Genomic DNA, 15,831 nt, shown 5'->3' with positions numbered 1-15,831 from the left:
GCCAGCAGTGTGCCCAGGTGGCCAAGAAGGCCAATGGCATCCTGGCTTGTATCAGGAATGGTGTGGTGAGCAGGACTAAGGAAGTCATCCTGCCCCTGTACTCAGCATTGGTGAGGCCTCACCTCGAGTACTGTGTCCAGTTTTGGGCACCTCAGCACAAGAAGGACATGGAGGTACTGGAGCAGGTCCAGAGAAGGGCAACGAGGCTTGTTAAGGGCTTGGAGAATCAGCCCTATGAGGAGAGACTAAGGAAGCTGGGGCTGTTTAGTCTGAGGAAGAGGAGGCTGAGGGGAGACCTTATTGCTGTCTTCCAGTACCTGAAAGGTTCTTACAGTGAGAGTGGGGCAGGTCTATTCTCACTACTGACTTGTGACAGGACGAGGGGAAATGGCCTCAAGTTGCGCCAGGGCAAGTTTAGGTTGGATATTAGAAAGAACTTCTTTACAGAAAGGGTGGTTAGGTACTGGAATGGGCTCCCCAAGGAGGTGGTTGAATCGCCATCCCTGGATGTGTTTAAGAGCCGCTTGGATGTGGTACTCAGGGATATGACTTAGAAGAGGTTTGTTGTTGTGGTATTGTTTTGTGGTTGTTTTTTTAAGAGATAGGCTACTGGTTAGGCTGCGGTTGGACTTGATGATCTTCAAGGTCTTTTCCAACCTGAGTAATTCTATGATTCTATGATTCTATGAACGGTGGTCTATTCAGTCGATAAAGAATTGGTTGGATGGTCACAGACAGAGAGTTGTGGTAAATGGCAATATGTCCTGGTGGAGGTCGGTCACCAGGGTTATGTCTTCAGACTGGTGCTCTTCAGCAACTTTACCAGTGACATAGATAGTGGGATCAAGTTCACTCTCTGCAAGTTTGTTGATGACACCAAGCTGAGTAATGCAGTTGACAAAACAGAAGGAAGGGATGCCATCAAGAGGGACCTGTACAGGCTTGAAAAGTTGGCCCACATGAACCTAATGAGGTTCAACAAGGCCAAGTGCAAGGTGTTGCATTTAGGTCGGGGCAATAGTGGGAGGAGAGCTCATTGTGAGCATCCCTGCAAAGAAGGACTCGAGGGTCTTGGTGAACAAAAACTGGACATGAGCCAGCAGTGTGCACTTGCTGCACAGGCCTACTGTATCTTGGACTGTGTTAAAAGAGGGGTGTCCAGCAGGGCATGGATGATGATTGTCCCCCTCTACTCTGCACCTTGTAAGGCCTCATCTGGAATACTGTGTTCACATCTGAGACCTCCAGCACAAGAAAGATGTAGAGCTGGAGGAGAGGATTCAGAATGGAGCTACAAAGATGCTCCAAGGGCTGGAGCACCTCTTCTCTGAAGAAAGGCTGTGAGAGCTGGGCTTGGTTAGCTTGAAGAGAAGGCTTTATGGAAAACTCATTACAGCCATCCAGTACATAAAGGGAACTTGTAAGCAGGAGAGGGACTAGCTTTTTACAGTCTGATAGTGATAGGGCAAGGTGGAATGGCTTGTAAATAAGAGAAGGGAGATTTAGGCTAGATGTTAGGAAAAAATTCTTTACCCAGTGCGTGGCGAGGCACTGGAACAGGTTACCCAGAGAAGCTGCAGATGCCCCATCCCTGGAGGCATTCAAGCCCAGTTTGGATGGGACCCAGGGCAGCCTGATCTAGTGGGTGGAAACCCTGTCCATGGCAAGGGGATTGGAACAAGATCTTTAAGGTCCCTTCCAACCTAGGGTATTTTATGTTCTGTGATCCCTGAAACAATTCTATCATTTCTACTGTCAAACAAAAACAACTTTCTTATGAGAACTTATTGCTGCATAAAGGCAAGGCCAGGCAGGTGGTGTGATCAGCTGTGCCAAGTGAGAATTGCCTGTAGACTCCTCTTCTTCCCGTTCTCTGGCCAAGGTGTTCTGCATCTATGGGGTTTGCGCAGTGTAGCACAGCACTGGCCTGGGCACACTCACATTAACTCTTCTTCAGAGCTTAACTGCTTATTACTATCAGGCTCAGACTGACTCCTCAGACTGGGAGTTCTTGGAGCTGCTTATCACATCTGCCTTGGGCACAGCTGATTTGTTCTGGTCTATTTGGGGCCAGTAGTACACAGAGTGAGTACTATTGATACTACTTTTGTACATACTAGAAATGAACTTGTCTTGGGACAGAGAAGAAGGATTCCTATTACCTTTGTAGAAAAATTTCCTTCTTCTCTTAGGCAGATAAAAGAGTACATGCCTTCTGTCACAAAAACAAGCAACAACAACAAAAAACTTAGCTGTCAGGCATATGTAAACTGAGAAGTGTTTTGTCATTTCATCATTTCTGACCTTGAAATTAGGAAGAGCGCAAAGAGTTATTTTATCTTCATGAAGTTTTTTTATTTAATATTTCCTAGCTTCTCCTACTTCAATTACTACATACGAAACGTGTCAGACTTATGAGAGACCTATTGCATTTACTTCAAGATCAAGGAAGCTATGGATTCAGTTCAAGTCAAATGAAGGCAACAGTGGCAAAGGATTTCAAGTCCCTTATGTGACTTACGATGGTGAGAGTGAGATTGTTTTCCGTCTTTGTGTTGTATCCAAAATGCAGAACACTGGCCTTCAGAATCTCTCCTTCATGTGATGACAGGGAGAAAAAAATGGAGACAAAACTTCATGTAACTTTTTTCTGTCCATTACTTTCAAATTCTTTACAACTGGATTTAAATGATACCTAATTTTATATTAATTTCTTTTCCTAATGTTTGAAAGACAGATGGCAAGTTACACAGGATTCTTTAAACTTGCACAGAATTCAGTGAGACTCTCTTTAATGGTCATTTATCATGTGCATAGTCAGAAAACTATTAATTGCTGTACATTTCAGGAAGCCCCTTCATCAAGCCCTACTGATAATCAGCACAATCATTAAAAGTATAGATTAATAAAATCACAAGTTCAACAGAGAAAAGCAATGATGCAAAGGAAATGTCTTTTAAGTAGCCATTTCCATAAACCCAACACATTTTAGACCATTCTGGCTCATCTCATAGAAATAAGCATTAAACTGTATATTTTGGACTTAGGGATGATTTCTGTTTTAACAAATTAAGAGTTCTTTATGATACCCTTGGCAGCTGTTAGCCCACCTCTTTTCCCATTAGCAGTGCAATTTTGTGGTAGACAAGATAATCCATGGTAAGATGGTGGTCAGTGTCGATTTGAGAATCAAAATGAGAGCTGTTCACAGGACAGAAGACAGGGATCTGTTCCTGTCTGTGTTTTATGTAGCCTTTGACAGTTATTTCATGTCTGTGGTCTTGTTTCTTTGTTTATACAATGTAGATAATAAAGCACTGTTATGTGGAGGGAGTAGCTTTCTGAGGATAAGTCAATAGTCACATAGAGAATTGAAAGCTAGTGTTCAGTACAGAATTCTACATTTTACTGTGATTAGATTAGACCACAGCAGGAAGAGAGTCACTGAATAATGAACTGGATACTAAATATCTCATCTTTGTCTCCAAGAGGAAGTCTAGATAATGAGTCCCTGTCTGGCTGCCATCCTCCCAAAGGATGTCACAAACAGTCACTCACTGATCTTTATTTTTTCAGAGGATTACCAACAACTAATAGAAGACATTGTTCGAGATGGACGATTATATGCATCAGAAAATCATCAAGAAATTCTAAAGGTATGAAAATTCTTCTTTATCTGAGGTTAACCAGGGATTCCTTTCACTAAATATTTTTTCCAAGGTAGTTCTCATTACCATCATTAGGACTGTAATATTCAAACCTCCACTGTGATACCAAATGAGATTCTCTTTTCAGAGCATTATGGTGGTATTTGAATTAAAACAAAATCATTAGCGCAGTTGGGCTAAGCACACATCCACATCCTTTGCTGAAGCAAGAACTCAATGAAACGAATCCTAATGTGATTGTATGTTAAAAAAATGAATAACCTATTGTTCAAAGAGTCTTCTTCAGCCTCAGTATGGCATACATTTAAATTAGTTTTTTAAACAATAAATTAGATTTTCCTGTGCACTAAAAAATGTATCCACCTAAACCACTGTCCTGCCTTGACAAGATATAACCATAATGTAGTGTTGTAGGCTGTTCATGAAAGGATTTTCAAAAGGCAAGATAAATGGTTTTCAAAAGGAGAGAAAGGCTGCTGTGTTGCCACATTTAACATCTAATTAAGTTAATGCTGCTCAGAAAGCAAATTTTAACCTGCAAGGCTTAGAGTCAGCTCTCCTGGATTTCCCTGTCCCAACCCTTTGAGTATTCACTCACTGGATCTTTGAGGTCACTTGGGTTTCAGGCACAGGCTCAGCTGATTCCCTGAAACAAGGCTTTACCAAAATACAGGAAAGGGTCCTGAAGGAGCTCAGTGTTTTTGAAGACCAGCCTTCTTTCTTCCTTGTGGAAGGAAGGTCCTGAGCAACAGCATTAAAGAGGCTGGAAGGGCCAACAGGGGCAGCTTGCCATACTAATGCCTAACTTCTACGGCCAGTTTGTGGTTAACCCAACTGCTGCTCTCTCAATTCAGTATCTTCCAGGAACAGAAATTGCAGAAAAACAAACAAACAAAAAACCTGAACTAGATAGATTCATCAGTATAAAAACCCCACATCAACATGGAGCAGCGTCCTGACACTGCTTTACCCAGAATCAAGTTCTGCAAAAAGAAACAAGCTGACTGCTGTTCATTATTTATGACAGATGAGCACAAACTAAATCCCAACAGTATTTTTATATAATACGTATGTTGTCTCCCACAGGACAAGAAACTGATTAAAGCTCTCTTTGATGTACTGGCACATCCACAAAACTATTTCAAGTACACAGCGCAAGAGTCAAAAGAGATGTTTCCAAGATCATTTATAAAGCTATTGCGATCAAAAGTTTCCAGATTTCTACGACCATATAAATAGTGGTATTCAGTTTGAGGTTCTTTTGCATTCCTGTTGAATATCGTCTTTCCTCCATAGTAGAAACATTTGGTAATTTAAAGGCTCTTTTTCTGCAGCCTTTATTTTCAATTGTATATTGAAGAATACCTATAATGTTTTATAATCATTAAACACCAATGTTCTGAGTGGGCTTTTTACTGCGGAAAAAATACTGTGGATCCTTGAGGGCATCTGTTTGAAGATCGAAACTTGTGTCTGCACTTGTGCGTCTTCACTTTCCGTTTGAAACCACATTAAGTAAAAATATTCTTTCTACTCATTTTATTTTCCACCAAAAATAATTTCCTGCAAAGCAAAGAAGGCATCTGTTCAAATCTGATGAAACTACCTACCAGTAGGTTCTGTTGGTATGGAGCATGAATAAGGTTTGGATTTTGAATTGCACTTGAAGTTTAGAAGAAAACAAAACAATCTAAATTGTGTTACTTCTCATTTGTGGCTTAGTGGAACCTCTGATCATTTAGAAATCAAAAGGGAAGAAAAAGGAGTAAAAGAAAAGAATCAGATGTGTCATTTTGTTTTATGAATTCTGTACAATTGAGTGCCATGCCGTGTGGTTATGTTTTCCTCTGTCCTCTTCTAAACTTCTTCAGAGGTTTGCCACTGTATGTTACTGCATTGGAATGGATCAAGCTATGGAATTCTATCCATCGGTTGGTCCCTTTGGAGGCAGTTACGATAGAACAGATGAGAAAGGAACAACGCCAACAAAAGTTGTAGTCTGTTTTTCTTTCCATTAATAGAGCATCTAAATGAGTACAATATATAAATATATAAATATATACTTCTATTTGTGGGTACATTAGTAATGTTATCTTTAGTTACTGTAAATATTATTCATGCTTAAATCTTTACTCCCACACACGCTATTTACTTATAACTATTCGTAACTTTGCTTAGATGATCAAATGACTTCTCCAAGTGCTTGTCATTTCTGTTAACACAAACCCTTCTGGAGTCCTTCTAACACAGGATAATGGTTTACTTTGGGGCATTCTCTTTTAACACGTTACTCTGAGAAAAATAGCATCAGTTTAGATGTGACTGCTGTCCGGGAAGGGGGCAGTTATTGTCTCTTCCTTGGGTACCCCACACAGCAGACCAGCAGATAGACCTGAGGACAGCACACTTGTGAGGAGCTCACCAAAGAGGATATTTTTTTCAGATCTGCCATCCCTGAACTGCTGGGGACATACCCCTCCCACAGGCCCAAACTGCAAGGGAACAGTGCAGGAACACAGTTTTGCAGCCCAGTTTGATGGGTTTGGAGGACAGGTGCTGCAAGCAGAGCCTTGGAGTCACTGTGCCACTGGGATTATGCAGTCTGCAAGAGAGAATTAACCTTGTGGTCAGGTTCTCCTCACAGCGTGATGCGTACCTGGGGTCTCAGATGATGATAAAACCCATGTTTCCTCCTGTTTTCTGGCACAAGGGCTAATTTCACAGAATCACAGAATTCAGCGAGAGAGTAGCTATTTTTATTGGCATTTCAGCTTCTTTATTTTTAAGTAAGTCCTTTCCTATTTTGTTTCATTTCCCTTCTGATCCCACAAGATTATGATGTGCATAAATTAACTCTCATGTCAACATCCTTTCAGAAAGACACATGTAGCTGTCTTTTTGGTGTTTTTTTTTCATATCTATCTAGTAGTTTAAAATACCCTTGGATGCTCTCAAAGAAAGCATTTAGGGCAGATAAAGCCAACTCCTTGTACTTTTTACACTTTTTTTTTGTCTTTGAACAAGTGCTGTTTAAATTTACAAACTTATTTTCTGTTGGCTTTGAGTGGTTGGCTATTTACAAACAGGACCTGAGGAAACGGCCACAAGTTGTACCAGAAGAGGTTTAGATTGGACATAAGAAGGAACGTTTTCTCTCAGAGAGTGGTCAAGCACTGGAATGGCTGCACAGGGAGGTGGTGGAGTTGCCATCCCTGGCAGTGTTCAAGAGGCGTCTGGGTGAGGAGCTACGAGATCTGGTTTAGTGGTTTGTTGTAGCTATGGTAATGGGAAGACGGTTGGACTAGATGATCTTGTAGGTCCTTCCCAACCTTGTGATTCTATGATTCTATGATTTCATTTCTAAGAGACACATTAAATATTCAGTTGTGTTTTCCTACTTGGCCATTTTAACTTGCCTTCTTTTCTTCTCTGTTGAAGACCATAATTTTTTTTCTTTCTGTGCCTGAACAGTTTCAGCTTAGTCTAATTCTTTTCTTTGTGTGTGTGGATTGTAGATCTTTGAATAACGTTCTCTTTAATCTCTATAAATGTATATATGTACCTTTCTTTCCAAATGTGACACCTCCATAAAGGTCAGAAATGTCCTCTTTTAAAGGCTGTTTTATTATGATTGTTATTATTATTATTATTATTTGGTGAGGATGTTGCAATTACTTTTCTTAAATATTCGTGATGGATTACTAGAGGTGGATATTTGAAGGAGACCGTATCAGTACCAGATCCAATGCAAGCCCAGAATGAAACAAGTTATGTGTATGTTTTTCCCTTAGCAGAAGTTATCTGAAGAAAATAATCTAAATCCTAACAGTAACAAAAGTCTTTTTAGATAATCACACATAAGGCCATAGTGAAGAAACTGTTTCAACCAAACAGAACCTCAAAGTCTGATAGGTCTATGCAGAATGATTGGAGCTGGTCAGGATTTAAGTCATGCTGCTGAAAGATACTTAGGAATTGCTTAGAATTCTAACCAAAGATCACTACATTTATGAAGACAACTTCATCATTTGCTGAACAGTGACCAGTGACCAGTAGTATTGTTGGCTTCAGTAGGTGAGCTTTGGAAACCTGATGCTGCACAGTGAGTTTTGTAAAATCCCTGTTAAACTTCTGCTTAGCAACTCAGGGTTGAAGGCATAATGCCACAGTTGTCATGCAGGACAAGCTTCCTCTTTAGAAAAGAGCTTAAGGTAACTGCCTTAAAGGTCCATAGGCTACTGGCAGCACCATAACATTTTCCACGAGGAATCCAGTGCCAGACAGAGACTCTGGCACAGACTTGTTGTGGTCGTGGCCACTGTTACTGGGACCTTGGTACAATTGTGAGAGGTGAATACGTAAAGGACTGTCTACAGTTTGCTCTGGTACAACTCTGGCTGACTTTCAACCACAACAGACAAATGTTGTGTTTCATCTGGTTCAGGAAGCCTCAGAGGTGCATGCTAGTTCATGGTCCCTGGAGCCATGGCAGGGCAGGGGCTCCACAGTCAGGACAGGGCTCTCAGTGACTTATGGAGCAAATGCAGACTTTGTGTTGCTGTGAAAGAAAGCACAATTTGGCCTTCAAAAGTATACAGTGAAATGCCTGTGAATATATAGGAGTTTCATATGTGATATATTTAGAAAGCGAGCCAAGTTTGAATGCTTACAGCTCTGCATAAATGGCTTTTGCCATTGGATGTGCAAATTTTTCATGAAGAAAAAAGTAATGACAAGCGGTATATAGGAGTGTCTGAACCAATTCCAGCTGATTTTTATGACAGCATATATATTTTTACATGAGCTCGAAAAGTGAGAAATGTTTTGACAAAGCTCATCTAAAAATATCTTACTAATTTCAGACGGGCATAAGGGTTTTTCATACTTGACAGTTACAGAAACTGGTATTCACCAAACAGAAGGTGAGAAGAACTCTTCTTTTGTTAATATCGTGTAGAATGTTTTCACTCTACAGAGCAAAAGCCAGAGAGCATATTGTTACTATGCAATAACAAAGAATGACTTAGACAAAGTTGGGAATCAAGAAACATACCATCAGGAATATTGCCTACTTTAAGAGCTTCCTGAAGTGAATCGGCACATGGCAGAATAGCAAATTTTGGCTTTTAGCCTATATGCAAAATAATGCATTTAAACACGTTCAGTAAACACAGAGCTGTATCTGCTGCCACAAATGTCACGTTGTGTACAGACCGTGTGTAACCCCATGTTTGTGTCACTGCAGGAAGGCTGAAGAAGTATCCATTTGCAATTACACAATTCCACATCACAAACAAACCAAGCTTCTTATTTTCAATTTGCAAACGCCTGTACGCTTAAAAGCTGCACCTGTAGCACTTAACATTTTAAGCCTCTCCTGCTTTAAATACTGCACTTATTTTTAGTGAGGTGACTACTCACTAAATTACCTAGGCATTCTCATCAAATAACAGCCTGCACACCTGCTGTAATCCAGGGGATTGCAACAATCAGAAATTGCTAATCAAGCCCTAAGTCATGCCTTGAAAGTGCTTGTTAGTGATTGCTGTGGGCAGGGTGTTCCCGCGTGTCGTTTGAGTACAGGAAGCACCAGGATTCTCTGCTTAGTAGAAGATTGCTACCTGTATCTTGCCTGCGATAGCAGGATTTATTCTGCCTGAAGATTTAGGTCACCGAAACTGGACTGAAAGAAGACTTCAGTAACTTTCAGCCCATTTTCCTGCCTACTTTCCTTCCTCGTTATTTAGAAGCATTTTACGTTAACGACTAGCTTTTCATAAGAAATTTATTTTCTTATGCTTTCTCCATACACTAAAGTTAAACCACAGTGTTAGATGTACTGAAACTTTAGACTGATCCTTCCTATACATCAGCTTTGTAGTAGTTTTAAGTAGGCTTATCCTAGGAAGCTCATTTTAATTTACTTTAGATTAGTTTTACATTAGCTTAAATAAAGATGTGCTTGGCTGCAGAGTTTTCAAAGGCTGCATCTTGATTTGCCAGATGGTTTTGAAGGAGCAGAGCTCAGCTGTAGTCCTCCATCTCTACACAGAAGAAACAGATGATGCCACATGAACAAGAAACATACTTCCATGCATTAAACACTCAAATAAGAAAGTTTACCCCCACTCCCTTTGTTAGTGTGCCCAACAGATTCAGATTTATCAGATTAGTCCTATCTATAAACAACCCAGTTCTAATCTTCAGGAGCTAAAGCGGTGGTAGGATTCTTCTAAGGAACTACTGCCTGGTCTTAGACAGCAAAACCTAACTGGCCTGCAAGAGTATTTGTGTCTGGACTCTAAATGCCTTGGAGTGCTCTTAAAAAAAGAACTGGAGTGAAAAATATTCAGTAGGTAAATTCAGTGGCCAATTTCTCAGCCAACTCAGGGGTCTGGATTTTCCATATTCCGCATGGTGGGAGTGAGCAACATGCTGTTAGGTGTACCTGTGTCATTCTTTTGAGTAGTTGCATTATTTTTTTCCTATAGTTTAAAACCACTGTTTGACAGGAACGGTAGTGATTGGGGAAGTTCTATAGATTCTTAATACTTTGAGACGTTAATGAAATAGTTTTCTAGGATGAGAGACTGTCGTAAGCACTTGCGGAAAGGAAAAAAAGACTTTTGTCTCCCATAAGAATGTATGGAATTCTGTAAGGTAATAGAAATGTATCCCTCAATATCCGACTTCAGTTTGGAGAAAAAAGTCTCACGTTTTGTCATAACGCTTTTCATCTGACTAGAAACAAACTGGGAAATAAACTTGCAAGGAAAAAAATACGTTATCTGAGTACCTGAATATGTACAATTCCAGTTTGTTAGTTCATTTATTTATTGTTTCATCACTATACTTTTAATCTATAAAGTTTAATATGTAATATACAAGAGTAAAATGTACAGAAGTACCTGTAGATGTAATAATTTAAACCACCTGTATTCAGAAAGCAGAGATAACAAGTTTAAAGATATACAGACAATTGCAATTCAACTTTAGCTGTATTTCTCAGTATCTAGGAAAAGACGTGGCTTTGCTTAAGTAAATGTTAATGATTGTGAAAATATCTTTTTTTTTTTTAGCTCTTGTTACTTTTTTAATTAAATTTATTTTGTAAATATTGTTTTCTATGTTTTATACCTTAGAAAGGCCACTAATTCTCATTGACAGCAGCAAAAGGTACTTACAGGGCACGGGTGTGCATGTGGTCAGTAAGTCAGATTCATTCTGCTGGATGACTGCTCCTGTTGTTTCTGCAGTCTCCCTGGTGTCACGGGAAGAGTTTTCTGGGACAACTTAACCTGCTAGTATTCACTGAATTGAATATGAAGTGTCATTCGGAAGTGCTTACCGTTTTCAGACCATATAAAGAGTATGTATTTTAAAGTTAGTGCTAGTTCTTACCAGAACAAGAAACGACACAAAATTCAGGGGGTAAAAAGGGAATTCTATGCCCCGGTATAGTACAAAGATAAGGAAAGGCACAGTGTCTCTGCACTCTAGGGAGCAGTGGAAGTGATAAATCAACATATTGGATCAGATCATAGAGCCTTTTCTAGGCAAAACTGTCACTGAGATCTGTGATAGTTTTACCTGCATTAGGTTCACCGTGATCTTACCCATTGCCTATTAAATAGGAATTTCTGGTAGACTAGATATTGAGAGAAATACCCAGATATGTAATATTGGTTACCGTAACAACTGGATAACTCTGAATAGTGGGCATGAGTGACATTTTGAACGAAACCCTTGTAGATGCTGCTGGGACTTCTAAGCTTTATTATCAATGTAAATTATGTACAAACAGCTATTTCCATATGAAATGTATCATGGTAGTTTAGAGCAAAGATAGTGAATAACTGTACAAAATTTGATACTTAGAGAATAAAATACTGTGATCTAAGCTTTACCAATATTTTAAAAATACTGTCAGATTCGTAGTAGAAAATGTTGTTGTAAATGTACCTTATAAGAAAATACACTTCCTTTTACCTCTGTATATTAATAGCTTTGTTTTCTATGTCAAAGCTCAAAACGAAGCATGTAACAAAACTTTTGTTAAAATCACTTTCATAATAAACATAAAATGGAATGGTTATCTTTGCTGCCATTTATTCCTGTATACCTGTGTAAGGCTCAACACATCAGTGTAAAGTAGATAAGAATCAGAAGGCAAATCATCTTCTTGATAGCATCTGTATTTTTAAATCTAGTTTGCATCTCCAGGCAACAGAGAACATTTCCTTTCTTGTCAAACAACGAGCTCAGTGCTGGGACAGAGTCATGGACAGTCCAAAGAGACGTGTCAGCTGATTCCCCCCAGGACTTTTAACAGTTTCTTAAAATAATTTCTTATGTAGCCCTGTTTATCTCATTCAGGTGGAAGGAAGCTCTCTTTTGATGGTGGCCCGATGGGCTCTTACCATCACAAGCTGCTGATGAGAGCTGTGACTTCCAAACTTAAACTGCCTTTCTCTCTGAGGTCTGCGTTGAGAGGAAACCATGCTTGCACCTGAAACACTGATTTCAGGAGAGATCAAGAATGTATTTTCCCCCCTCTAGCCCTGCTGTGGAATAATTACATTTGCACAGGTCCTCCTCCTGCTGACTTTTAGATATAATAATTACAGCTAAGCAATCCATGATTTGTTTGATCCAAAACTGAATGTTGATGGACCGAATAGAACACAGAGCATCTGCAGTGACATGACTAGCTCTGTCAAATGTGATTTAGATCACCTTTTGCAGTCCAACAAATGCAAGTTGTCACTGAAGCATGCTGGACCAGACAGAAATCACAGATGTTAATAAGTCAGTTGACGAAAGGCGAGTTTTGTCACTCAGCAGCACTCGTGAACAGATCAGTGCCATCTGCAGAACACTGTTAGTGGTGTGGCAGCCCCCTATGTGGAGCAGTCAGGAGACCTGACACACCACCACTGTGCGTGGTATTCTGCTGATACTCTCATGTAAGTAGCTTATCTTGTTAACGGAAGGCATTTATCATGTGATAATATATACATTGTATGTGACATAAATAGTATGACTGATGACTGTTGGTGTCACTGCGACAGCTTTAAAAGGCATAAAGAGACAGATACATTCTGATTGGCTGCACAAATCATTTACTGTTCTTTTTTCAGCTAACAGCAGTCAATTTAGGTAATAATGGCAATCATTCTAATTACGCTCCAAGACAGAGCATCACTTCTATCAGACTACAGACTGTGCCTCAAGATGGAACACGTGAGATGATGCTCAGCTGTCATTATTTGCTCCAGATCTTTGATGGAGTAATATGAAAAGTCAGCTCTTACCTAAGACAGAAGACTTGATCCCAGAAGTTCCTCAAGGTCATCACAAGTCAAATTAATTACTGGTAATGACGTACCTGTGTACAAAGGCAAAAGCCAGTTCCGCAGTCACGACAATGTGCATTTGAGTACAAGATTCTGAAATAAGCATTGCCTGGTAAGAATTGCAGAGTTATTCAGATCTCAGATCCTGCTGTGACTTCCCAACAAGCTCTCAAAGCGTAATTTTGACATTTGGCCTGATGAATGGCACTCTGGAGTTACCAAGCAGGTAAATGAAGGCACACTTAGCATAGACTTACTTTCATCTTTGTTCAGCCACCGATCGTGGCTGACTCAGAAGGGGTCTGTCCTGTACAGTCCTGGAGGACTTCCTAGAGATGTTTCCCTGTCAGAGCAAGTTTTCTTTCTTCCTTTTTCATGGAGCCATATCTGAGCTTCTACAGCACATGAAGCCAACATGGGTTGGAGTCTGCTTTCTCCTACTGCTGTCGCTGCCTAACACAGCAACAAATTTCTATCATGATTGCTAGGTGAGCTACAGGGATGCCTTCACAGAATCACAGAACCGTAGGGGCTGGAAGGGACCTCCAGAGATCATTGAGTCCAGCCCCCCTGCCAAAGCAGGTTCCCTACACCAGGTCGCACAGGTAGGTGTCCAGGTGGGTCTTGAATATCTCCAGAGAAGGAGACTCCACAACCCCCCTGGGCAGCCTAGTTTTACTACAAATGTTGCTGTGTTAAAAATAATAACAGAGTTAAATACATACCACACTAGACAAAATATGCAGGTGGGCATTTATTTAGTAGCCAATTTGGCTGATGCAGGACAGAATTTAAATAAGGTGGTAGTGGGCAAGTCATGAGGACTGCTGTGATAAAGTGGCACCCTAGCTGCTTGTGTTGGAACCCTGCAGATAATGCTGGAAGGTTGGATCCTACTACTTCAGACATGAGTAAAATTAGTAAGGTCAGCTTGGTGTCTTTTGTCTCCCTGATTCTTTGTAAACACGCAAAACACCCTGTCAAATTCAACAAGAACTTTGCCTGAGTAAGGGCTGCATTGTTCAGGTGCCACAAGTTAGTCACTATTCCTAAGAAAACAAACAGAATAGTATTCTGAGATAACTTTTACTTTACAGATATTATCAACAAATACCTACTTTTGTAATGAGAGGTGACAGCAGAGCTACTGCTCTGGCATCACAAGCAATTGGTGATGTGGAGTAGGAATGCTTGCTCCTGAAAGCCTTGTTGTGCAGCCCTGCAGCTGATGTGGTGATGTGAAACTGGCAAGTGCTCGACTCTCATCCCTGCTGCAGGAGACTGACAGACTCCTGGTGGAAAAACAGCAGAACAGGCTGAGCTGCAGGTAAACACAAACTCATTAGATAAAGCAAGGGGATAAACACAATTTACTGTTGCTACTGTATCTTAGAGTCTCACTGCTCATAATCCCAGTGGTCCTGACTACATTTTATTATTACCTGGAGTTCATCAGCAACAGTTTTGACCTGCCTGACCTGCACAGTCACCCAAACAGCCTGGAACCACAGACAGCTGGCCAGTGGCCAGAAGTCCTGCCCAAAGTGAGGTGGAGGTGCAAACAGGCAGTGAGTGAGAAAACACCTGCCTGCACTTGGCAAAAACAAGGTTATGTAAATCTGTTGGAGCAGGATCACATTCCCCCTGGACAGGGCATGCTCAGTGCAGCTCTACTGAACAAGGAAATGAAAAGATATCCTACTTTTCTTACTGGATCTGCTTAAGGAAAAAAACAAGTCTTGTGACTTGGTATACACGATACAGGTTGTGCATGAGGGTGTGTGCATCCATAGTACACATCCTGTAGTGAGCCAATGGCACAGCAATAACTGAGGGAGGGGTGGCTCTGGGAGCTTTTGTAGTAATCAAGATCCCCGTGAGGGCTGTGAGCAGTCCAGTCTCTGCATTTTATAATGCCAGGGTGAGATCTCCGCCATGGACATCCTTTCTCCAAACTACAATGTTAGCAAAAATATCTATAAGCTTAGGGATGCATAGCAGGAACCCAGTTAAAGGCAGCTGGTTTTTGACATTCTGTTGCTCAGTCGGGCAGATCTGCTTAGTGATGTGCTGGGAACATGTGGGAGTACAGCACATGGTGGGGTGGACGGGGGGAAGATTGGCCTGTGTCTGCTCTTCAGATACTTGGCCTAGGGATCATGCTAGAACAGCAGTGTATGTTACAGCACGCAGGCACTGCTTCTCATCTCTTTATACCCTCAGTGTCTGACCAAGGTACCACAGCTCTTTAACACAGAGACCTGCCTCCTGATAACTGATGATGTGGAGAGAGGACTGCTGTGCTAGCTACCCTGTATCACACATCAGTCCAGCAACACAAGATGAGCAGTGAGCAATTTCTTCAGCGTGACACTGATGCTCGCGCTCCACTGAAGGAGCTCCGTGAACTAGAGGCTTTCTTGACGATCCCCTGCCTTATTATCTGCAAGGCTGCAAGACAGCCCTCCTGTGTAGTTCTGCTCTGCCAGAACAGACACACAATCCTGGCTGCAGGCTGGGCCGGCAGGAGGAGCAGCCTGCACAGACCCTGGAACAGACCCCTCAGAGATGGAGCAGTGCAGGCGTTGCCACAGCTCTCAGCTGCCCAGAACAGCAACAGTGGCCTGCAGTGTCACACACCTGCCTACTCCTGCGACTTTACAGCCGTACCTGAGCGGAGACCAGAGCCTCCACTACAGCTGAGGCTAAGCAGCTCCAGGTTAACGCGTCAAAGGCTACTCCCTACCAATGTTCGAGAAAGAACAGGTTGTCTCAAAAACTTCTTCTAAAGAGCCCAACAAAACCGC

General features: G+C 41.2%; 1 protein-coding gene across 4 annotated transcripts in view; it reads left to right on the top strand.

Annotated features, from left to right (window-relative positions):
• The window catches only part of SCUBE1 (signal peptide, CUB domain and EGF like domain containing 1), a 200,471-nt gene extending 193,985 nt beyond the window's left edge, over window positions 1-6,486 (top strand). For all 4 annotated transcript variants that reach the window (XM_072329372.1, XM_072329380.1, XM_072329364.1 and 1 more), the window contains 3 exons: window positions 2,373-2,525; window positions 3,577-3,656; window positions 4,755-6,486. In XM_072329372.1, the coding sequence (XP_072185473.1) occupies window positions 2,373-2,525; window positions 3,577-3,656; window positions 4,755-4,907 (386 nt within the window). In that variant the 3' untranslated portion in view covers window positions 4,908-6,486. The remainder of the gene's footprint in view (window positions 1-2,372; window positions 2,526-3,576; window positions 3,657-4,754) is intronic.
• The last annotated feature ends 9,345 nt before the right edge of the window (window positions 6,487-15,831 follow it).

The sequence above is a fragment of the Excalfactoria chinensis genome, chromosome 1 (assembly GCF_039878825.1).
Source record: "Excalfactoria chinensis isolate bCotChi1 chromosome 1, bCotChi1.hap2, whole genome shotgun sequence".
Lineage (NCBI taxonomy): Eukaryota > Metazoa > Chordata > Aves > Galliformes > Phasianidae > Excalfactoria > Excalfactoria chinensis.
This window is presented reverse-complemented; position numbering and strand designations above follow the sequence as displayed.